The sequence below is a fragment of the Ophidiomyces ophidiicola genome (genome assembly GCF_022830035.1).
Source record: "Ophidiomyces ophidiicola strain CBS 122913 chromosome Unknown scaffold_20, whole genome shotgun sequence".
NCBI lineage: Eukaryota > Fungi > Ascomycota > Eurotiomycetes > Onygenales > Onygenaceae > Ophidiomyces > Ophidiomyces ophidiicola.
Genome location: NW_026054660.1, coordinates 59849 through 83422, shown reverse-complemented (window position 1 = coordinate 83422; position 23574 = coordinate 59849). Strand labels below are relative to the sequence as shown.

Sequence of the window (23574 nt, the reverse complement as noted above, 5' to 3'; positions counted from 1 at the left end):
AAAAAAAAAAAAAAAAAAAAAAAAAAACAAACATAAGGGAATTTTGAAAAAAAAAAAAAAAGGAGAAAAAAAAAAAAAAAAACCCCCCCCCCCCCCCCCCCCCCTTTTTTTTTTTTACAATTTGAGGTAATCATACTTTAAAACAGAAGACTTATGCTTTCCGTACTGGCGCCTGGAGCGGCGCCACGTGACGTCACTAATTATCGCGGAACGCGACAAGACGCGCTCCCGCGTTGGTTGCCTACAGCAGATGAGCATGGGACATACCTCGAGTTTTTTCTAGGGTTCTGGAATAGATATACTTTGGTACTCTGCTGGCTGGTTTGTTTAATTGTGCATCACCCAGACTGGGACAGCGTTCCAGTATTCTTCAACTGTCATCAGCCGGTTCCTAGAGCCAATGCGGCTTTTATGTCCATACCTGGCACGATCACAAACAAGATTGGCACATGCAGCCAACAAACAGACTATACCAACTTCAATTTTTCCTTTAATATCGAGTGCTTCTCTTCGACCTGGTGGTTTTTTAATGACCATGGCGCATAAGAACTCTGCCAGACAAACCACGCTGGGGTACGTGCCACTAAGGGGGTTTTATTCAGCTCCTGAGTAACATATTTATAGAAAGTTCTTTGGTGGTGGAAATGATAACGCTTCTAATCCAAATAAGCAATCCACTTTATCATTCTCGTCGCGGAGAGAGAATGTCCCGCCTAATAATGAGGAAGAGTTGGAAGACACCCTCCCTGTGACACCAAAAAAGCGTATCGCTACTAGGCCCATAACGTCCCCTCCTGCAGCCCCAGGAATTAGCTCAGTTGATGAAGGCATCAAAATTGAAGAAGCAAGGCCCGAAAGTGCATCTCCAAGTTCAGGTAGACTCAAACGGCAAAAGCACTCAGTAGACGAAGAAAGCGGTGGAGATGAGAGTGAGCCTGTTACCAAAAGAGCTCGGAGTTCTAAAAGAGATGTTGGAGAAAAGATTATTGCCGCTAACAGAGGCCAGAAACGACCACACAAGCAAAGCAGTAGTCCCAAAATCTCTTCCAGCAAACCATTAAAGCCAGAAAAACAGACAAATGGTGCGGAAGTGGCAGAAATTGAATCATTGACATCCGAGAAGGAGGATTTGCTCTCAGAAAGCAGTTCAGAAGAGCTAGATATGAATACTGAAGAGAAAGAAACGAGAAAGAAGGCCAAATCGAAGCAAAGGGAAAAAGTACAACTTACACTCAAAGGTGATGAAAAGGATCCATACCCCGATTGGACAGCCGGAGACCCTGTTCCATATGCGGCCCTTTGCACTACCTTTTCCTTAATCGAAATGACGACAAAGCGACTCGTCATTCTTGCTCACTGCTCCTTATTTCTGCGTCAGGTTTTACGGCTGACTCCTGGTGATTTCCTTCCAACTGTTCAGCTAATGATTAACAAACTGGCTGCCGACTATGCTGGCATTGAACTTGGAATCGGTGAATCCCTAATCATGAAATCCATCGGCGAGTCTACTGGGCGTAGCCTTGCCGTTATCAAAGCCGATCAACATGAGATTGGTGATTTGGGTCTGGTCGCTGCTAAGAGCAGGTCCAACCAGCCCACTATGTTCAAACCGAAACCGTTGACTGTGCGTGGTGTTCACGAAAGTCTTTTGGCCATCGCAAAGATGCAGGGCCATGGATCCCAGGATAAGAAAGTCGGAGGCATCAAAAAGCTGTTATCAGCCGCCGATGCTGCCACCGCTGGAAAGGGTTCTAAGCCGATAGACATCACCAAAGATAAGGGCGGACCAAGTGAAGCTAAATATATTATTCGATTTTTAGAGGGAAAACTTCGATTGGGGCTCGCTGAAAAAACTGCTCTCGTCGCTATAGCCCACGCTATGGTTAACCATGAAATTTCGCAGAAAGGCAACAAGATTCCCAGCACAGAACAGCTGGCGAAAGGCGAAGCTATTTTGAAACAAGTATATAGGTGAGTGGCTTATTTAAGGGTTTTTTTTCTCTTTTCTAATATCAATATTTCTAGCGAGTTGCCCTCCTACGAAGTCATTATCCCAGCGATGCTTGAGCACGGAATATTCAATCTCCAAGATAATTGCAAATTGCAACCTGGGGTTCCCTTAAAGCCTATGTTGGCTAAACCCACTAAGTCTATTTCTGAAGTTTTAAACCGTTTCGAGGGGAAAGACTTTACCTGTGAGTACAAATATGACGGTGAAAGAGCACAAATACATTTTGTCTCGAAGGACGCAATAAAAGACTACGCCGTTACAACGACAACGTTGCAGAAGGATGGTAACAGCCTCTGCGCGATATTTTCTCGAAATTCCGAAGATCTTTCCAAAAAGTATCCAGATGTTTTGGAGAAATTGGAATCTTGGGTTAAACCAGGAACAAAAAGTTTTGTTGTTGATTGTGAAACAGTTGCTTGGGATCTTGAAAACAAGAAAGTTCTCCCATTTCAGCAATTGATGACTCGAAAGAGGAAAGATGTGAAGGCTGAGGATATTAAGGTGAAGGTCTGCGTCTTTGCATTCGACATTCTATTTTTGAATGGAAAGGTGGGCTGATTCTCATCAATATAATATAATATATTAAACTAACACATGTATATATAGCCTACTGTGAAGAATACCTTCCGTGAGCGCCGCGCTCTTTTACATGATACTTTCATTCCAACTGAAGGAGAATTTGCTTTTGCACAGTACGACAATACTAATGATCTGGAGGAAATTCAATCGTTACTAGAAGAGAGCGTAAAGTCATCCTGCGAAGGCTTAATGGTTAAAATGCTTGATACTGAGGAGAGTGGCTACGAACCCAGTAAACGCAGTCGTAACTGGCTCAAAGTAGGTGGCGATATATTTTACCTTGGGTTTTTATTTTAAGACTATTGTTGACAATATTTTCTTCAGGTCAAGAAGGACTATCTTGCGGGAATTGGAGATTCACTCGATCTTGTTGTCATTGGCGCATACTTTGGCAAGGGCAAACGTACATCCGTCTACGGAGCTTTTCTTCTTGCTGCTTACAACCCCATTACCGAAAAGTACGAAACAATATGCAATATTGGTACCGGATTTTCTGAAGCTGTACTTGATGAAGCCCATCAAACACTCAGTCCTCTAGTAATATCCGAACCAAAACCATTTTATTCGCATTCTGCCGTCCCCAAGGACCAGCCAGACGTCTGGTTTGAGCCTCGGCTTGTATGGGAGGTCAAAGCCGCCGATTTGACCATCAGCCCCCGATATAGGTGTGCGAGCGATGAAATAATGGGAACTGCGGGTACAGGAGCGGATGGAAAGGGTGTCTCGCTGAGGTTTCCCAGATACATCAAAGCGAGAGAGGATAAGAAGCCAGAGCAGGCTAGTACAACCAAAATGGTGGCGGAGATGTATCGAAGGCAGGAGAGCGTATCGAAAGATGATAAATCCAAAGGGGGAGTGGATGATGATTGGGAATATTAAACCAATCTATCTTTCACACGCCACATCTTGGAATCCTTACTTTATTCCTCTTTGAATTACACAATGTACCGTATATAAGAATACAATATAAGACAGCTTGATAATACACGAGAGGTATGACCCATAGGCTATGGCATCCATCTTATTGCCCCTCAGGACAAAACACCAATAAATCCCGATAGATCTGTCTGAATAACGTCGATCAAGGAAACTAATTGCATAAGTTCGGAAAAAAAAAACCAACCAACCTCACCTCTACACCTATTGAGAACCAAATGTCTCAACACATAAAAAATGACCACCTAAGCTAAAACAGCATGGGATGCAAAAGCGTGAGTCATAGAGAGTAGATCAAAAAGATGTTTAAAGGTTGTACACTAATAATGGGGGAATAGCTCGTAGAATGATAGGCAAAACGTGTCTCAGTTATGAGGCGGATTTCCGTATTTCTGAATGTAATGAGGAATAAAGGCTTCACTCCTCAAGTTTTCTTTTCAAGCCATTAGCGCTAGGCTGAGATGTTCCGTTCGGCCTTTTTCTAGCTGCTTCTTCTTCAGCCTGTCTCTTTTTCCAAGCAGTTTTGATAGCTGGTGCAGCTGCAATGAGGTCTTCTTCTGTCACGCGATCCTGGATACTCTCCATTACCTTCTCGACAGTTGAGATGTGATTTGCATCGTTCTTATCGTCACGGAACCGTAAGAAGCGCCAGCGGCCAGGCTCATCAGGATAGCATTCAACAATTGTATCGTCGAGTGGTTTCCCTAGACCTTTCAGGTCTTCCCATTCTGATTCTTCAAGGTGCATGGTGCCAAAATGTCGATAATCGTTTTGTCTGTATAGCACGAATAGATGGCAGGTTGGAATGGAATCATAATCAGGGAAGGTCTCCGTCAAGCCATCTGCTTCATCTTCGGAATCTGGGTCCACCATCGGAAATTCCAATCTCATGCGAAAGTCAATGCTGTTTTCCTCTGGGGGTTTCCACTTTAGTATATGTTCATCCGTGCCTATTTTATATGGGGTACTTCGGCAGGTGAAAATAAGTCCATCATTTCCGTGGATCTTCTTGACCTTGGGAATAATATCTCGAAACATCATTTCTATGCCATAACTGAATTGGGTAGACTTGTCCTCAACGGCGAATGCCCGGTGCTGCTTCTCTTCTGGAAACTTCTTGTACATCGCATTATATGGCCTTAAGACTTTCTCCTTAAAATAAGCCAGCCTCTTATCGAGCGTGCGATGCATCAGGCTCATCCCATCCAACACCAGGCAGTCGAAGACGTAAAATTTAAGCTGCTCCGTCCCATCCTCATATACATCATTCACCAGCTCCCCATCAATCAATGTATCCACATGAAACTTCTGAAAAGTATCATCGCCCGGCAGGGGAAAATGTAGGCCCCGAACGTATCGATAATCGTTCTTGCGATCGATCAGGTAGTGTATTTCCGGCGTCTCGGAGTCAGGATCCCCACGCGCAAAGTACATAAGACATCGTATACCGTCTGTTTTTTCGCAAACATAATAGTCCCTCCTCTGCAACTCAGTCAAATGTTGTGACGAGAAGCTCACGGGTTGCGCGCCGGGGAAGCTGAGCGAGTTGCGGCCGAGGAGGTGTGCGACTTCGCGACGGAATTGGTCGGCAAGCTCATGCTCTGCTTTCATGCCTATCGACTCGAGGTCCGGAACCGTACTGGCCATGATGCATGGGTTCGAGCCGGCCTTTTCTACCTGGCGATCGCCCGACGGATGCCTCCACCCCGTCTTCTGTTATGTTGGTTGCGCTCTAGACAACTCGATGCGACTGCGACCTGTTCGTGTCGGTTGGCGACAGGAAATGCAGTGAGAGGGAAAACAAAAGAAAAGAGGCGCAGATACGGGTACACTTGGGTACTAGATTGCTGGAGTCCCTGCTTCATGTATTGTGTTCGGCGAAATGAGGTGCTGTGGATGTTGTGTTTCTGAACCTGGAAGCTCAGCGGCGCAAAAGTGACTCCAACAAGCAACTCAGAGAAGGTCCAGGAAACTCAACTTCAACCATATAGTTATTAATACATAGTTACTTTTAGAATCGCTTGACTCGTCTGAATGTCCGTGATAAATTTAACTATTACTGCCTATGCCCTTGATTATCTAAACCTCGCCGATTATGGTAAGTAACATAAAAATGCCTCGATTTAAATCTGATGCCAGGTACTCCGTATGCAGGCGCTTAAAGGGTATCATAATACATATGTAGTACAGAAAATTCCATTAAACGCCCGTCACTGACCCATTCCAAAAAGCCGCCAGCCCGCATTCATGCAAAGAGCAAAAAACAAATGCATAAATCACAAAAGCAAGATGAAACTCAAGAGATACTGGTCCCAGTTGTCGCCCTTTTCACAGGTGCATTGGGAGTATTATTCCTGTTTTGCAACCCATGCTGTGGTAACGGTTTTCGAGACGGGTCAAGCTGTTGTGAAGCCCCATCCCCAGCAGAGCCGGGTACTGGCGAGGGGATGGTTGTGGGCTCAGACTGAAACGGGTTTCTTCCTTGCTGAGAGCTATTGTCGGGCGAGCCGAAAAAGTTTCCGGAGCCAAATACTTGGGAAAGCATCTCCTTCATTCGGACAAGATGATATTTTCGTCTCGTGGGAATGAGGGAGTGTGTCACTAACGGCTGAGGCCGTGAGCGCAAAATCCCGGCCATCACAGCATCTTTCTCTTCGTCTGAGTCAACCGGCCCATTTCCATCCAAGTCATCGTGGACGGGGGCATTGGCATCAATGGCCGCCTCTATGATGGATATCAGTATTACATGCGGCTTACAGGCCGAAATTGTAGAATAGATAACAATGAGGGTACGAAACCTACTTTGTTGCCGTGCTTGATTTTTCTTTTGGTAGGCTTGCAAGAGCATATCATAAGGCAATGACCGGCCCGGAACGGCTCTCTTTGCACCCATTGAATGACTTTTGCAGGTCAACGACCTAGCACACTGACCTCCATTTGGAAGGATAACACCACATTGTTTCTCTACATCAACGGGACCTTTCGGTTTCGGTACTTTCGGCTTAGGCTCATCTTTCTTTTTCTTCCTTTTAGGTTCCTTGTCGTCGTCTTCGGCCTTTCTTTTCTTCCCCTTTTTTGGCCCATCCTCGCCAGCATTCTTCTTGGCACTCTTTTGGCCTTTCATAGCGCCATCTCCGTCATCGTCGTTTCCCTCCTTATCCGCCTTTTCCTTCGCCCGATTGGCATCCCTAGCTTCTTTCTTCTTACGGGCTTTTTCCTGCTTTGCTTTCAAACATCCTCGAATATGCTCTATAGCACTTTGTTTCAAGACCGGCCGTTTGCAATGTTTGCAGATGACGGTCTCAAGAGGCGTTTCCCTTGGTTTCCCAGTCGGAAATGAAGCCATAGTTTTCTCGTCTACCATGGGTAGAATAGGTGAGGATGCAGCGCTGGAATCAGCGTTTCCAGACTCTGCACCTTTCGTCCCTATAGATGCGGGGATATAATTAGTAAGTCTGGCTCACGAGAGCAAACTTGGACAGGATATGAATAGCGACTGCAGAACGCACCATTCGTGGGGTTAGAAGCAGTCTTCTTAAGCTTTATTTTTGTCTGTTGCTTGTTTTTCTCGCTATATTTATATCCGGAAGCATCAACGAAACTAGCCTCAGAGCCTGAAGCAACTGATGACCCTGTGTAAGATGGGGTGGGACGACAAGTTAGCATCTGCGCATTGGTAGCATCAGATCACCTCGCGGGCGTCCGGTGTTATAGTTGCGATAAAATGAGGAGGCGGCAACTCACCTCGTCCATTCGAAGCCATCGTTCGTAACTGACGATCGGGCTCGTCGCTATCCTCCGTTCCTCTGGCCATGACGACCGGCGATTCCACGTGACAGATAGGGCTTGGCATAAACCCCTTGAATTTGTTGGATGACTAACTGACCGTCACGGAGGTAATCATGTGACGTATCAGGTGACCTGGAGTCAGATCCATCAAGTTTGTCATTTTTGCTGTTAGGGAACATTATTGCTCCGTCCCGACCAGGCTCCCTGACCACACATGAACTACTCCGTACAATCCTCATCCTCCGTCCATCTCCGTTTCTCGAGCCTTCTATATTTCCCCCATAACAGATCATATACATTGCCTTAGCCCCCCTCTGTACGCAAACTAGTGGCATCGGGGCATTCGCACCATCGACGGAGCCATCGTGATTGGATCATGCATCCTTCGCCCTCAAATCCTCACGCGGTATCAAACAACAACTGGCCATGGTACTTCTGATGCACCTCCCTTGACTGGGAATACTAAGGCTCTCTCAAGATGCTCTCTCAAGATGCTCTCTCACGTGCCCCACCGTGCCAACAATTCTGCGATGCAAGGTTTTCCAATTGGCCAACCCTTGAGCAACTGCTGGCATGCATCGATCCGTACGGCTTCCGCCAACAAAAATCTAGAATTTTCGGCTCGGACCGGATCGTTCATGTGTTGATACCCAAGGTTCAGGATGACCAAGAATGAAGCTGTAACAAAAGACTTGTTCTTAAAGGATGCATTCGCCTTTTTGACTTGGCCAGCCTTCGCGGTCAACCTGTGTGACCGCTTCTTTTGAACACAGCAAAGGAGAGTGGGCGCATTAAAGTCAATTTTGTTTTTCTTTTCCACATTTGATTTATGCCGGAAGAGACCGTGCTGCTATACCTATCCAAGACCCCGCCTAGTTGATACTCGACCCCTAGGCTATAACCCGCCTCTACCAGGTACTCGGAAACCTCACCGCTTATTTATATCATAACGCATCTAAGGGTATGGACTTGATAAAACGCCATGGGTTCTTTGGCAAGAGGCTCACACAGACTTAGGACATAACATGGCCGAGTATCCCGCTTCGCTCATCCCGGGCATGTTTGTCAACGCAGTGGATGGAAATATACTAGAAGTTCAAGCATTTATGAATGAATTTATCGGAAAGATCCTGAAGGAGGCGGATTGCAACGCCAAAGTGGTGTGGGATATACCAAGCAGAGAAGATGGCACTGAACGTAGCAGACACTTTGAGATTCTACGTAACGGTTTTGTCCTTTGTTATGGGGCGGTGTCATCAAGTGAGACAGTTGATGACATGAAGGTCGTAGAATCTCACCGACTCCATAGGGAAGTTCTTCGTCCCCGATCTCGTGACGCTGGGTATATTTTTGTGGCTAAAAATACTGGGGAGGGGCTGAAACTTGAGTTTGCTATAGCCCGCTGTGTTGAAGGTGACCTTGATATTTTGCCGGCGCTGGTGGATCCGAATATGAGCACTGTATACCTGGATAAGAATTATCCTCGTGAGGGTCCTAAGGAAGCCTTTCGGGCCTTTCTTGCTGCGTGCATTCAGTTGCTCCCTGTCCCCACTGCTTGAATTTAGTGATCATCGGGAAGTTTGTGACCGAGGTTCTCATATTGAGGTTTTACTCCGTACCTTTTGTAGCTGCCTACCGATCTTAATTCTTTCCTTACAGCAGCCAATCAAACCAATGTTATCCAATTCTTGCTTCATATATTAGACTGCCTTCTATACTTAGCTGCCGTTCTTCCAATGTGCAACGAGATCGGTCGCTCCTAGATCAGGTCTAGAACAGCGAGTACCATCTATTAGAACCTTTAGGCAGAGCAACGAGATGGCATCGCGGCGGAAGCAACAAAATTGAGAAACCGGCACCAGAGAGAGGGAGCGCGGCATCATCCTTCACCTAACAATGATAGTTGTCGAATTTTTTGAAGTATTAGAATGGAAATTCCTGACTACACAGTGTTTTTAAGACTTGCTTTATTCGAGACCACGACACCAATGTGAAGAGGAACAAATGCATATGTTTTACCCCACCAGATTCCCAAAACATTCTCAACTAGATTTGGCCCATCAAGATGGATGCAATGCGGAGGAAATGGAGGTCTCCACTGGCCATTGATTTCAAACTAATTTAAGATTAGTAGGGTACAAAACTTGAGTGACCTTTGTGGACATACCTGCAAGTATGAATATTGAAATATGTGTTGGACAACTTTAGCCCCACAGAGGGTATATCTCAAAGACTGTGGAGGATAGGGAAAACAAACAGAATAGTGTTTGTTTTGAGGATTTGAGGCATTAACCACAATTTTAGTGATACCAAGCTGCAGAGGCTCAACTGTAAAGCAGATGTTCTTCATTGTTGCAAAAGGTATGTAAGTTGCTTGTGTAAAGTAGGCAAATGGGGCAGAAGACAGTGTAAGTGTAGACTCCACAGGGAATGAAGAATCAACCCAACAGTTTTGTGGTGGAGCTGATTGACTGTGGAAATACGGTTCTGCTCCAATCCTATTAAGGGGGATGATCGCTCGGCATTTTAGAGACTGTGATGTGGAGTCAGTATAGCCCCAAAGAGAAGAAAATGACAAGGGGTGTTCTTGCATCTCGAATAATTCGCAGATTATGTGTATCTGCACATCGGATCACAGAAATTTTGCCTTTAAAGGGATAGGTGTGGTTATTAAGAATCCATTTTGGCGCAGCATGGTGTTGTTGGAATGCAATATCTACTACGCCTGGTTCATCACTTTTGATTGCAAGATATTCACATTCATTGAGCCTATAATCTCTGTTCATCTTCTGATCTATCCCACTGCGCATAGGACTAAGGGCTGTTGACCTCACTGACGGGAATAGCATAAATTCAAATGCAGCCACAGCCAGAAATAAAATGTACGCAGATTTCCACTTCTGCAAAAACACGCAGATCAGAAAAACAGGCCCAAGTGCCAGTGCGATATATCTTAGGGTACGGCTGTAGGCTATAGACAGGTCCTCCTGGGGTATATGTCCCAGGTTGGCTTTGCTGGTTATATCTCCGATGTAGGTGCGACCACCGATGATGACCAGATGGATCCGGATCATGTTGTCATAAACCATCAATTTCGTTTCCGAAAGCCTATGTTCAGGGACAGCTCTGAAAGCTTCATTGTTGGAGGAGAATTGTGTTGCTGCCCTCATGACATATATCAGACGTCCAATGTTGTACTCAAATATTTTGCCTTGAATCTCCAACGGTAACCGGTGATACCACCATCCTAACGGTTGCTCAATGTCCCTTTTTTCTGCCCTGTGGTCCTGGTTTTCCAAGTCACATTGAAGTGGTATAGCGTTGGGTGGGAGGAGGTGGGAGGGAGGTGGGAAAAAAGCACCATGTGTACTTGGAGGAGGCAGCGAACGTGAGTGAAATGTTGGCTCAACCACATCAATCAAAAGACGGAGCTGCGAAGGCGAAAGTTCTTGAACAAGTTGGTAGCACCTCCAGTGAATAAGGAATGACCTTTGCCAGTATGCAAGTGTAGGATATGTTTCAAGAGGGCCTGACCAAAGGCCCTGTATTGTTATCGCAGAGTTATTTTTAAGTTGCCAATCATCGTGGGAAAAGAGCTTCGTGTAAGCTGGATGCAGAGGGAGTACATAAAACCGACCTCGCTGTTTTACTTCAACATCTTGCTGGCATAGCGGACATGGGCGATAATAAAAGCCCTTCATTTTGAACCAACAGTGATAGCGGATGTAGAATTCCAGAAATGATCACGTCGGGTCACAGGAATATGTATTTCCATGGCCATCGTCGGGTAGCACAAGGCGCTTCACCAATTGATTGACTCCCAACTACTCCGTACAGCGGACAAATAGTTATCCGGCCACTGAGACAATACTACCTTCATTTACATATGCAGAATCCAATTCCAAAGATTATGGCTGCCTAGCTTCCCCAGATCAAGGGTATTCTGAAGTTGGTACTGGCGAAGAGTGCGGTAGACTTCACCATCAGTGGTAAGTGTCTGTGCAGTCGGGCACTTTTAGCGCAGTTGAGTCCCTGTACGGAGTACGGAGTAGTTATTTCTTCCTGTAGTCGTATGTGCTATTGTATGTAGTTAGTTAATTTCTCGTCTGCTGAGAATATAAGGACCAAAACACCAATATTAACTAACTAGTTAAATAACTAACTAGTTGGTTAACCTAAATTAGACTTCTCCGTATGGTCCATCGTCACGGTCCAACGCGCTATAGTTACCTACAACATTTCAACCTTGACCTACACTTCTGAGTTCTACTGTTGGCGAGAGATTCCTAAACGTATATCATATCCCATATCCTTCTCCATTAAATCACCAATGAACACTTCCTCCTTACCTCCCCATATCTTGAATGGTACATTAGAGTTAATATATCAAAAGCAGAGTGAATAGCGTCGATACATGTCTTCAAAAGAAGGAATGCTGGCTCTACGCGCCTCTGAAAACCCCAAGCATCCAGCACCAGTGTTCAAGCCAAATATTCTACCATGCAAGATCCATCACAATGGCCCAATAGACGTCTCCACGCGACACTGGGACCCAACGGCAGATAAAGAAAACCCACGTACGTTGCGGCGCCCCCTAAAACACTATCTCGTCTTTTACGAATATACTCCGTATACTTCGACAATGGACAATTCACTCCTAAGCCCTCGTTTCCCGCTACTCTGGCGATTTTCGTATTCGCTAACATCGCCGGGCTCTCTAGAACTAGCCACATCGTATTTTCGCGGGCGAAAACTTCGCGGCAGGCGAGTCGCGCTGCCAGAAGGGTATCAAGGTATGCATTATTTGGTCTGTCTGCTTTATACGTGTCGTTTTAACATCGCTCCATTTGCAGGCGTGGTCGCTACACCCACGGACAAGAAGCTAGAAAAAAAGGCGCCAGATGATCTGCCCTATGGGAGCAGCCGCAGCTTGACTGGCGCTGACTGCGATGACCAGGGTGACGATGATGTTGAACCGCCTCCAACTATTCTAGAAATGCGAGGTACATTCAATGAGCTTATGGTGTGGGACCATGAGAGAATACCCGTTGCAGATGACCCGTTCGTGAAGGGCATAAGTGAGTGGGTGCAGTTTGCTGAAGTAGTGAGTTTCCCCTGTCTAATCGTTCAAGTCTGGTTTCCAAAGCTAAGTGATTTGGAGATGCACTCCGATGGCAGTCAGGCAGTTACTCCAAAGAATTAGAGTTAAGGTACGACTTGTTTCGTTACGTGATACCCCAACCACAATTGGCGTTTCTACCAATATCTATTATATATATACAGCGGAATTATAATGATGTATTTGAGAATTGCAAGAATTATGCTCCTTCACACGCCCACTTCTATGTAACTTGCTGTGTAGGATTTTGAATTCAAACATGCTCGAGGCCTTTTGGTCGGCCCATACCGAGACATTCAGCGATGCGGAAGAAGATTTCACCTGAGTCGTAGACTCCTGTAGGTTCAACATATATCAGTAACTTTTCACGTGCTTAGAAAGGAACAAGGGTCAACTTACCGCCGAATTTCTCCTGGCATGGACCCATGGCAAAGACTGGCACATCGGTCAGCGAATGAACACCTGACCTATCGCCTACTGGCAAAGTGCCGTTAATAACAAAGCCCGAAACGGCATCCTTGTAGTTCACGTAGTAGTCACCCGAGCCCTTGACAAGCTCAGAGACCGCCTGTCTTGATCCATCTTTGTGGACTTGATAATTTTCTCGGCGGTCAGGATTTGCGACAACGCCCGAGTGGAGGGTAAATCTTGGGTCCCACTGGGCAGGGAAGTGAACGCCCTCGGAATATTTGAGGGAGGTGTTGGTTTGAACAGTATATTGCGACAAACCGGACTTCTCGTAAGTTCCAATGGCATTGCGCTTCTTGCGGTCAGTGTCTTGTGCGTCAAGATATTTGGTATCGACACCACCAGTAACATCAAATCCATGGCCATGGTCAGCAGTGACAACGATAAGAGTATTTTCGAGTTCACCCATGGCACGGAGTTTCTCGATGGTAGCTTTGATGGTGTCATCAAATTCAAGAAGTTCGCCAAGTGCGCGGTCGTAGTCCAAGGAGTGCATCTGCTTATCGATACTGGCGGCCTCGGACATGAGGAACCATCCATCCTTGCTCTTATTAGAACGTGTGTGAAGGATATCGACTGATTTTAGGGTCATTTCCTTAAGGCCCGGCTGGTCCAGAGCGTCTTGGCCAGAGCCGTCTGGGCTGTTACGTTGGCTCTTCAAGTTTTTCTTATACACATTGCGATCAAGCCATGTCTGCATAACACCAACAGTGAAAACCCCCAGAGCCTTGGTGTTGTTTGGGGCTTGAGCAAGGGTAGTAGCGTTCATACTGACACTGTAGTTTTTTTCTTTGAAAAGTTTGTAGTAATCCTGGCCCTTGTACGATTTTGCTCCAGGGAGGAAGTTCTCAGCACCACCACCAAAAAGAACATCTGGGCCATCCCATTTAGTCCAGGTGTAGTTGGTCAACCCATGATAATAAGTGTCAATCACGTGCTCGGCCTGCCCTCGATCACGAGTGTGAGCAGTCAAACCGGCAGGTGTAGCATCAGCTATGAAGCGCTACTTAGTACGGATTTCCATCTGGAGCGGTGTGGCCAAGAAACTTACCTAAATGGGCGGTAGAAACAATACCGATAGCACCACGGGGATGAATGCGATGAAACATTTCTGTCACAGACTCCACCTTTGGGTCATCAAAGGGATCCTTGGATGAATCAACGTAGACACCAAGCGCGTTGACGGTGGTCTTTTGGCCAGTGTACAAAGCGGTGGCAGAATTGGCAGAATCAGTAATGAAGGAGTCCATGGAATGGGTCATCTGGTGACCGAGAACGGGGAATTGGTCCATTTGCATTTTGGTCTTATACTTCCCATTGACCGACTTATGGGCAATCAGGCGTGCAGCCGTGATCATATTGGTAGTCATTCCGTCACCAATGAACATGATGACGTTCTTTGTCCTTCGGAAAAGGGACAGGTCTCTCACGGTCCAAGTGGCAGTGGTCGTCTTGCCGTTGTAATAGCACAACGTAGCTTCATACTCTCCAGGCTCGTACAATGCGACCCTTCGGAAGGCTTTAGCAGTGACGCGCACCACTGACGGCTTTTTGGCATCCTCCGCAAACAGATCTGGCGGACAGGAGTGAGAACGACGCGTGCCTCAATGACAGAAACGAGGTATGGTCACACGTACCTTCATACCATTTAAAGCTCCAAGTCTCCAGCTTTGGTTCTGAAACTCTGAAGAAGTCCGTGGCTTTCTGCGGCTTGGACTTACGACCCTTCCGGGCGATGGTGAAGGTGAAGTTTGGGTCTGGATCGCCGGACCGCGCCTCGGAGCCATTCACAGGCGAGTGCACCTCCAAACGGATATCAAAGTACTGCCCTGGAAGGAACTCCGCCCTGTGCCACAGCTGTTAGCCTCACAATGTCGCAGCCTGGAGGGGAAATCGCGTGCATACCGATCGGGGGGGAACACGCAGCCCAGCGTCGGACATCCACCCAGACGCTGGAACGTCTGCGCAAAGGCGGTTGCGGAGAAGAGAGCCGCGCCGGCTACGGATAAGAAGCGCATTGTCACAGAGGGCTGCCAGCTGGGAGACAGAGACAGACGGATCTGCGAGGACGCGAGGACGCGAGGTCAGAGAGAGGAGACGGGCAGCAGCAGTCGTAGGAGCAGGAGCAAGGTAGGATCGGGTCGCTTTTAAATAACTAGTTGCGAGCCGTCGGACTTCGTATGCGCAGCGCGGGCCCCTTGGCTGCCAGGAGCAGGACGGCCAGCCCGAGCCAGCAGGGCCAGCATGCCTGTCGTCGTCTGCCGGCGCGCGGCGAGGAAATTAATATTTTGGCTGGCGTGCGCAGGCGCTCCCACGTTCATGTGCGGCGCGCTCCACCGCGCCGGCCAATTTTGCGCTGCCGATCCCTGGCGCGCGGAGCGGGGCGACTCACGGCCGCCCTGCCCGGCACGTGCAGCCCCCGGGCCTGCTGCTTTGGGCTGGGCGCCGTGCCGCCCTGTGCCAACGCCGCCGCGCCCTCCAGCGCCCGCACTGTACGCCCGCCGCCCGCCGCCCATCACCAGTCGTGCCCGCGCGCCCGGCTCACCATGGCGGACGACAAGGCAGATTCAGCGGCCTTAATCCCGAGATTCCAGATCCGCCGGTTGCTGAACCAGGGTGAGCTGACCCCGCACCATGGTCCCAATAATGCGTTGACAGCCCCGATTGCTGCCAGACCAGAATGACCGCCGCATCACCATCCTCGGCGCCATCGACGGCCAGCCTGCCATCCTCACCATCGAGAGAGCCGCCTTCGTGCCCGATCTTGACGCGCTCCGTGCCTTCCACGCTGCACTAACCAACCTCACAAGCCTTGGTGCCAATGACATCTACCGCTGGTACATGGCATCGTCGGGCCCGACCGATGTCAACCCCCCTGACCTCAAGCTGAATCTTATCTGGCCCTGCACAGACCAGCACGTCCTGAAATACACCGCCCAGAACGTGCGCATGGTCACAGAATCTCCCGATATATATCGCCAATATGTGCGGCCATACATGCAGCAGAAGCGCGAAAACGGGCGTCTGAACTGGGTTTTCAATATCATCGAGGGCCGCAAGGAGCAGGAAGATGTGCTGTATCGGGAATCCGATCCACAGGAAGGTTTTCTGCTCATTCCCGACTTGAACTGGGATAGAAAGACCATCAGCAGCCTCCACTTGCTTGCTCTGGTGGAGAGGCGGGATATCTGGAGCTTACGAGACCTGAAGCCATCGCATGTTGATTGGCTTAAACACATGCGCCAAAAACTGGTCGACGCGGTCGTCAAAGTCTATCCAGAACTAGAAACCGACCAGCTCAAGCTTTATGTTCACTGTAAGCCAACCACATTTCCGTACCGGATGTCGCTGACATTGTGTAGACCACCCGACTTACTACCATTTCCATATTCATATTGTGAATGTGACGTTGGAAGCCGGGTCAACGCAATCCACCGGGAAAGCTTTTGGGCTGGAGAATCTGGTCTCTCAGCTAGAGACGATGTCCGGCGGCTTAGATCGAGGCTTGGCTGATGTATCCCTCTCCTTCTATCTTGGAGAATCCAGCGAGTTGTGGACTAGTGTTTTCGGGCCGTTAAAAAGAGGAGAGACCCCCAATATTCAGGGGTGATGCCTGCATGTCTTCTGTCACTAGAGTAGAACAACTCAATGGACACTAGATTCTCCTTCGCCCTTTATTGAAAACGTCGCCATATTATGATGTTTGGTATTGAGTTTTTATGGCTTTAGTTTCACAGAGGGCTCGTATAACTATGGGGTACGAAATTGGTTGCGGAACAGTCTCAACATCTCTTCCCTCAATACTGCTCCACAGGTCAAGCAACTTGATCCTAGCGTGGCACAAGTATTCTTCGCATATGGTTCTCTATATAACTTCTGTTAGTATCGGAAGAGCCCTACTCCGTAGAATCCTTGAATGCTACGCAGGCGAAGCAGAATGCTACTCAAAGCCAAGTGCCGACGCGTAGCCACTCTCCACACTCACTCCGCAATACAGACGCTCAGGACTCGGAGTAGCCAGCTTGACTTTAACTAGTCCTTTGAATAACTCGGAAGCGCACTAATCCTAGGCAAATTATGGGCCATTTAAAGCCATTGTTATAGCCTCGGCCAGGATGAAGAGGAGGCAGCAGAAATCGCGTGGTCGGAGAATATGAATGGTTAGTTAGTTAGCTCAGAGTTTTGCAGATCTATCTGCAATGCCTTCCTGGGGTCCTCGCATTCTTATTAAACCATGCGGGCTAATAATAATAACGCATGTTGGCTGTAGAAGAGATTGCAGCCTAAACAATGGCGGGAACTGTGTTCAAAGTCCTTCGATCGGATCAGAAGAACCCTTGATTATGTCATATCAAGAATGAGGTCATCATCGACATCCCACTTTCACCTTCTCTCCTCCTCTCTTTTCCCTTTGTACGGAGGACAGTGACTACACAGCAGCCGTTCTTCCGACTTGACCCTGCAAAATGGCGGATAACCCAGATTGCCCCAGCAATGCAAAAGCCTTTGTTCCTCTTGGTATGCCCCCCGGTCACTCGGCCCGCAGCCCCTACACCCTCATATCCGCAGAGCCATAATAATTGACTGGCTCGTTAATCCAAACTAGAGAACAACCCGGAAGTAATGACCCATCTTGTCCACCAACTCGGTCTTTCTCCATCCTTCGGCTTCTCGGATGTTTACAGCATCGACGATCAAGATCTCCTAGCCTTCGTTCCGCGCCCCTCACACGCGCTCCTTCTTGTCTTTCCTGTATCTCGTACCTACGAATCCGCCCGCATCTCTGAAGACTCTTCAAAGTCCGAATACACCGGCTCCGGCCCCGATGAACCTGTAACATGGTTCAAGCAAACCATCCGCAATGCCTGCGGACTCATAGGCTTACTGCATTCTGTTTCAAACGGAGAACCTCGCAAGAATGTATCCCAGGGGTCTGATTTAGAGAAACTCCTACGCGATGCGGAGCCGTTGGATCCGATTAAGCGGGCGGATCTCCTTTATGAAAGCTCTGCGCTCGAAAGTGCGCATGCGGATGCTGCGAAGAGGGGAGATACCGTTCCACCTGAAGCGGAGGCGAGTATTGATTTACATTTTGTTTGCTTTGTCAAGGGCAAGGATGGCAATTTATGGGAATTGGACGGAAGGAGGAAGGGCCCACTTGTCAGGGCGGAGCTGGATGCTGAAGAAGATATGTTAAGCCAGAAGGCTTTGGATGCCGGAGTTCGGCAGCTGTTAAAAAGAGAGACCGCTGCTGGTGGTGGTGATTTGAGGTTTAGCCTTGTGAGCTTGGGGCCATTGTTTGAGTGAGATACGCTTCATGGCTAGTTATCCCATATTTTGCTTTCTATATATGCCTGGTCATATATTGAAGTAACAAAGTCTGAAAATTTCATTCAATTGGATATCCTCCCTAAAGGAGGGGATATTTTCTATGTGAATTCGAAAAATGCATATGTAAACCCAAGAGAGCAATTGTTATGAGGGCATGCAGTACTTATGGCTTCAGCAGTATCACATTTCACATCTACGGGTTCAATACTAAGCCCACCAGCCATCCCAATTGAACCGCAGCACCTCATCCCCGCAGGACCACCAGCCTGCGGTAAGATTTCTAGCAAATACTTCTAGAGCTTTATACCCTTCTAAATAATCGGCATTGAAGAAATGCTGCTCCACTAGTTCTTTCAGATGTGGCTTGCGAGAATGTATATCTGGTACTCCAACAATTACCCTCCGTCGAACCGTAGGTTTTTCGTCTTGTGTGTTTGATGGCTTCCTACCCAGAATCAGTACTTCATAAGGCTGTCTCCACAGCCCACAAATGGGCGAAACCGGGACACCTTTGGAAGTAGTCTTGACCCAGATCCATTCCTCAAATACCTGTAGACCAGAATTCTCTAAGGATTCACGAGCGGTAGAACGGGAATTGACATTATTGGTTGTCCATATTGCGGCAATTCCCACTTCCGGACGAAGATTCCTCTCTAGTATACCACAAAGCAGCGTCTGAAGGTGATTGAAAGTTGGTGTTGTTTGGTAGTGCGCCGAACGTCGAACGGACCGATTAGGCCAGGGTGGATCCATGAGGATAAAATCAAATATTTTCCCATTGAAGAATATTATTGGAAGTTCTGGCAAATGGTTAGGTTCCGTTGGCAGATGGGTGAGAACAAAAGTGGCCTGTGGAGGAACCCTAAACCGCTCCGTATGGAATGGCATTGTTTTTCCCATCCGTTCTTCAAGAAGATTCTCATCAGCGCTTGTAGTATAATAGTTTTTCACTTGTAAAATAGCTGCAGATATTGAATTATTTTTGACAGCTACTGTTTGTATAGAATTTAGTCCAGGGAGCATATTCACGCCAGGGGCAAGGACCAGTGGAGGTGCATCCGCCTCGAAGCAGGTGGCAGTAATGCTGAGATCTGGTTCTATAGAACATTGGGCATTCGTGACAGTCGCGTCTCCATCTACACGACCACGCTTCCGCGGTCTTTGCAGAAGCCTGGGTTGAACTGCCCGTGGAAGACAGTACTCCCCAACAAAGTTGGTTCGCAGCTCACACATTGTCTCGCGGACAAAGGTTGCAATCTGCTTTCGATATTCCAATTCGCAACTTGGAATGCTCTCCATGACCCTTAGCATTGCTTTCGCCCCCTTGGGTTCGGTTGAATAGGGTATTTCCGAAGGAGGGCAAGAAAAAATTGTAGATGTTTCTTCCAGATTGTCCACATGTGCAGCGCCGCTTGAGACTCGAGGATGTTGTGCCAGGCTGATAGAAGCGGGAATGTCAAGAACATATAGGTTCTGACAATTACTCTGGTAGAGGATTGCTGAATGGTTCCTGGGGGTAGGGCGAATTTCTGGTGCCATTCTTTGAAGTCGACAGCTGTGTAGTTAGTAACTAGCATGTGAGTTTGATAAGTTCCAAAGTGTGTCTAAGCTGCTAGTTAACTAGTTAACTAGCTAGTTAGTGAACTAACTTAGTTAATTAGTTACTTCAACGTCATCTCATGCCTAACCTAATGTGACTTTCCCCCACAGAATCCCTTGTTAGACCTTTGCTAATTTTTTAGTATGTGTATGTACATGAGAATATTGCATGTACGGAGCACAGTACGGAGTACATACATCCATCCATCCGTCTTCCACGGAGATGGGTGGACTGTTTAACGAATCTTTTCTGCCTCCATGGATTATCCCAAGTCAGACCATGGACTTGTTACACTAACCCATCCATCACAGGAACAACAAGCAAGACCTTCGCTATGCCTTGGCTGGGTGCGTTTTTTCATTATTACCAGCTTAGGGTGGCCCTTCCGGCCTTCATGACACCTCTTTCCCCGTCGCTGTATTAACTATATACACCATGGCCCTTCTACAGGCCGTCAACCGCATTCACGATGTGAAAAAGATTTACCACATATTTTTACTGAAACATATTTCCTGATTCTTCGCTTCTTGTTTTGCCTCTTGCCCCTAATAAACCCACTGGAGCCTACAGAGCGTCAAATGTCAAATGTCGAATGCCACCGTTCTGTCACTCCCCAACGAAATTATCGATAATATATTATGGAATGTGGGTTTTTATTCTGTTCTAGAGGAAACAATTAACTGCTTTCTGACGTCCTCTAGCTTGAAACTGATGCCCTATTAAACATATGTTATTCTTGCAAAAGGCTGTATATATTAGCCAAGAAACACATTCACCGAGAGATCACTCTCTGTCCTCTTAGAACCCGCTCCCTCCTTAGTTTCATTTCAAATATAGAATCTCTTTCTCTCAATCCTTTCCTGTTCATCAGACACCTTACCTTCGAACCCTCAGGTCCCACCAAGCCAGCTTGCTTCCATTTTGGCGGCACGCGTAGGGGATACTTCCATAGTGGTAAGTCTGGCCGGAGAAGTATTGTTTGTGAATATTAATTGGGCTTTGTTAATATTCCCTGGGAAATTAGACATCGGGCTGATTCTTGGACTGCTTCATCATCTTAAAACCCTTAGGTGTGTTTTATTATCTCCCTTCCAGATTTACCTATCTTCTCTCTAACCTCTCTTTTAAGGTGGACCCACCGCAGTTGTTTACCACATGCGATATTGGATCTTTCATACTCGGCACGACCCGTTGTTTCTGGAGTAGAGACACTCATAATCAAGGGAAACCCTAATTGTACGACTTCAACACTAGGTGTTATTCGTAAAGATGAAATCAGCTTTTCGAAACTTCGTCGCTTGTCTTGGACGGGCATTCGTAATGAAAATGAAATCCGAAGACTTGCAACATTCCTTAAAGATTCTAGCTCTACTCTGTCGGCTTTTGAGTCGGATTTCGATTTCCCAAGTTTCAGTTTAGCGGTAGAAGGCTATACAACGGTTGACCCTTTCTTTTTATTGGAGATTCATAAGGATGATAAGAAATGCATATTTCCTGTTCTGGAAGAGTTGAGTCTGTGCTCATTTCCACGCTCTTTTGAACAACTTCTATATCTACATGCATTCAATTTTAGCAGTCTCCGAAGGCTAAAGCTGCAACAAACTGAAGATACAGCAAGGCTATTTGGAAACATTCTTGAAGCTGACATTCCAATCCGTCTAAAGGAGTTTGAATATGGCTTTGGTCGGAAAAATATCAACATAGATGATAGTGGGATCAAAACATCTTTATGGAAGTTTCTTGCGTCCTTTGAAGGGCTTGAAAAATTATATATCGCTGTTCAAAATTCACAGTGGAACATTTGCTCTCTCATGCAAGGCATTGCCAGGCATCGAACTTCTCTCCAGGAACTGGCGTTTCTGGATGATGATACTCCAGTTGTTTACAACAATAGTAGGCTGTTTGCGCTCCTACTATTGTCATGTTCTGTTGATTTGAAATGCCTTAAAATTTTAGCTTCATTGGTATTAAAGGTATGCTTATAGCTTTTCTATGATGGGCCATCCTGCTTTTTATACAACCCCGGTATTTGCTACTACTTTCTAATTTAAAAACATCTAGAGGACCAGCCACCTTCCTGAAATAGCTGCAAGTCAATCGAAGCTCAGAGTATTGCATTTGGAGATACCATTTCTTAATCGACAGTTTGCCAGTTCCATCATGCAAAGCCTAACACTCCTTGTTCAGAATCCTCAACTTCGGTGGAAACAGCGAAGTATCTTACATAACCAGGGTTACTATCCTATTTTGTCCCTTTCGATAGACCGTATCATTTGCTTTGTACGATGGGCATTTGGACCTGACGGATTTCGAAGCCTTGAGTTTTTGACAATTGGCAATTTAAGTTTCTCGTCAAAACGCTTAGAGACCATGTTGGTTTTCAGAAGGCCAAAGGATGTAGTTGTCATAGGGAAAGAATGGACAACTGTCGCCGTGTATCCGTCTGTGGCTGCTTTCCAGGAACTCAGTGACGACCAGCAGACACTGGAACGATTGAGCAGGTACACCGGCTTCTGGAAATGCCTAAGTGCAGGGGAGGCGGGTAGCTTCTGTGATTAGCGTTAATTGCGTGTCGATATTCTTATTCAGAACATATTTACATTGTCTGGGACTCTGGTTGGCGCAGGATATAATTTTTTTCGGACTAGGATTGTTATTGGTAAATAGGAAATAATAAGTATCCAATCAAGTTGGAACTATTTTATACTTATACGCATATTCTTCTGGACTCTCGAGGTCCGAAATTTAGAGTTGCTAGAATATACAATGGCAATAATGATAAACATAGATGTGTATGGAACTACACCAAGAAGAGACCCGGAAAAGGACCAGAAATGACCAGGAAACAGCCACCAATGGAATTTGATCTGGTAGCTAAATAGTAAAAGACACATAAAAGCACACAACTATACATTAGGAAAAAAAAAAAAAAAAACCAAAAAAAGCACATACATTTTTTTTTTCTCGACAAAAATAACAGCTTACAAAAGAGGTCTGACATCCTGGTCATCTTTTTTATCCCCACAAATGAGACCATATGAGAGCATAAGGGCTTGCTTGACACAGAGTAATCTGAAAATATGTTGAAAATCAGAAAAAAAAGGCATACTAGACAAGAAGTGAAACCAAAAAAAAAAAAAAAGTATTTATCCATGTGGGAAAGAAGAGACGGACCAGCGTCTAAGAAAGGAGAGATGGGAGGAAAACAAAACACAGTAAAAACAAACAAATAGATAATAGCGAGTGTAATATGCATGTCCAGAATGTAGTTTCAGAAACAGCCCTTTTTTTTTCTTCTCCCCTCTCCTTCTTGTCCCGAGGCGTTATAATAACAAAAAAAAAAGGAACTGGATGGCTCCACCTGCTAGTACTGCGTGTATATCAGAGAGGGTGGGTCATCTTTGTGCTATATGCATGGAGAAGAATACGCCATGTGATAAGTATGTATGCAAATGGTCATGCCTTCGAAAGATAACAAATAAAGCGAAAAAAAAAAAAAAAAAAAAACTCCAGGGGTGGAAGAGGGGGTGGGTGGGTGCTAGGAGAAGGAAGTCCTGTTAAATGGAGAAATTGGAGAGATGACAATACTAGAAAAACAAGGCCAGAAGCAAAAAAAAAAAAAAAAAAAAAAAAAAAAAAAAAAAAAAAAAAAAAAAAAAAAAAAAAAAAAAAAAAAAAAAAAAAAAAAAAAAAAAAAAAAAACCCCGGGGGGGGAAGGGGGGGGGGGGGGGTGGTAGGAGA

General features: G+C 46.4%; 11 protein-coding genes across 11 annotated transcripts; 6 read left to right on the top strand and 5 right to left on the bottom strand.

The window, feature by feature from the left end:
- Window positions 1-535: 535 nt before the first annotated feature.
- Window positions 536-3469, top strand: cdc17 (ATP-dependent DNA ligase Cdc17; the record flags this gene model as incomplete). Its single annotated transcript, XM_049253696.1, has 5 exons — window positions 536-573; window positions 625-1971; window positions 2026-2560; window positions 2618-2848; window positions 2915-3469. The coding sequence occupies 5 exons, from the start codon at window positions 536-538 to the stop codon at window positions 3467-3469; spliced, it is 2706 nt and encodes a 901-aa protein (XP_049107260.1).
- A 474-nt stretch (window positions 3470-3943) lies between these two features.
- On the bottom strand, window positions 3944-5173 carry CEG1 (Dcp1p-Dcp2p decapping enzyme complex alpha subunit; the record flags this gene model as incomplete). The annotated part of the gene is made up of 1 exon (XM_049253695.1): window positions 3944-5173. One exon carries the CDS (start codon window positions 5171-5173, stop codon window positions 3944-3946), a length of 1230 nt encoding a protein of 409 aa, XP_049107259.1.
- Window positions 5174-5822: 649 nt separating this feature from the next.
- Window positions 5823-7340, bottom strand: sgf73 (SAGA complex subunit Sgf73; the record flags this gene model as incomplete). The annotated part of the gene is made up of 4 exons (XM_049253694.1): window positions 5823-6250; window positions 6329-6952; window positions 7036-7158; window positions 7271-7340. The coding sequence occupies 4 exons, from the start codon at window positions 7338-7340 to the stop codon at window positions 5823-5825; spliced, it is 1245 nt and encodes a 414-aa protein (XP_049107258.1).
- A 1000-nt stretch (window positions 7341-8340) lies between these two features.
- On the top strand, window positions 8341-8874 carry LOZ57_004652 (uncharacterized protein; the record flags this gene model as incomplete). Its single annotated transcript, XM_049253693.1, has 1 exon — window positions 8341-8874. The coding sequence occupies one exon, from the start codon at window positions 8341-8343 to the stop codon at window positions 8872-8874; it is 534 nt and encodes a 177-aa protein (XP_049107257.1).
- Window positions 8875-9861: 987 nt separating this feature from the next.
- On the bottom strand, window positions 9862-11016 carry LOZ57_004651 (uncharacterized protein; the record flags this gene model as incomplete). Its single annotated transcript, XM_049253692.1, has 1 exon — window positions 9862-11016. One exon carries the CDS (start codon window positions 11014-11016, stop codon window positions 9862-9864), a length of 1155 nt encoding a protein of 384 aa, XP_049107256.1.
- Window positions 11017-11729: 713 nt separating this feature from the next.
- LOZ57_004650 (uncharacterized protein) lies at window positions 11730-12518 on the top strand (the record flags this gene model as incomplete). Its single annotated transcript, XM_049253691.1, has 4 exons — window positions 11730-11892; window positions 12037-12108; window positions 12169-12393; window positions 12448-12518. The coding sequence occupies 4 exons, from the start codon at window positions 11730-11732 to the stop codon at window positions 12516-12518; spliced, it is 531 nt and encodes a 176-aa protein (XP_049107255.1).
- A 169-nt stretch (window positions 12519-12687) lies between these two features.
- Window positions 12688-14920, bottom strand: LOZ57_004649 (uncharacterized protein; the record flags this gene model as incomplete). The annotated part of the gene is made up of 5 exons (XM_049253690.1): window positions 12688-12770; window positions 12834-13895; window positions 13954-14475; window positions 14540-14748; window positions 14808-14920. 5 exons carry the CDS (start codon window positions 14918-14920, stop codon window positions 12688-12690), a joined length of 1989 nt encoding a protein of 662 aa, XP_049107254.1.
- Window positions 14921-15448: 528 nt separating this feature from the next.
- On the top strand, window positions 15449-16512 carry LOZ57_004648 (uncharacterized protein; the record flags this gene model as incomplete). Its single annotated transcript, XM_049253689.1, has 3 exons — window positions 15449-15518; window positions 15577-16218; window positions 16265-16512. The coding sequence occupies 3 exons, from the start codon at window positions 15449-15451 to the stop codon at window positions 16510-16512; spliced, it is 960 nt and encodes a 319-aa protein (XP_049107253.1).
- An 856-nt stretch (window positions 16513-17368) lies between these two features.
- Window positions 17369-18209, top strand: LOZ57_004647 (uncharacterized protein; the record flags this gene model as incomplete). Its single annotated transcript, XM_049253688.1, has 2 exons — window positions 17369-17420; window positions 17509-18209. 2 exons carry the CDS (start codon window positions 17369-17371, stop codon window positions 18207-18209), a joined length of 753 nt encoding a protein of 250 aa, XP_049107252.1.
- Window positions 18210-18440: 231 nt separating this feature from the next.
- Window positions 18441-19772, bottom strand: LOZ57_004646 (uncharacterized protein; the record flags this gene model as incomplete). The annotated part of the gene is made up of 1 exon (XM_049253687.1): window positions 18441-19772. One exon carries the CDS (start codon window positions 19770-19772, stop codon window positions 18441-18443), a length of 1332 nt encoding a protein of 443 aa, XP_049107251.1.
- Window positions 19773-20418: 646 nt separating this feature from the next.
- LOZ57_004645 (uncharacterized protein) lies at window positions 20419-22392 on the top strand (the record flags this gene model as incomplete). The annotated part of the gene is made up of 5 exons (XM_049253686.1): window positions 20419-20478; window positions 20535-20787; window positions 20858-20903; window positions 20963-21806; window positions 21895-22392. The coding sequence occupies 5 exons, from the start codon at window positions 20419-20421 to the stop codon at window positions 22390-22392; spliced, it is 1701 nt and encodes a 566-aa protein (XP_049107250.1).
- Window positions 22393-23574: the final 1182 nt, after the last annotated feature.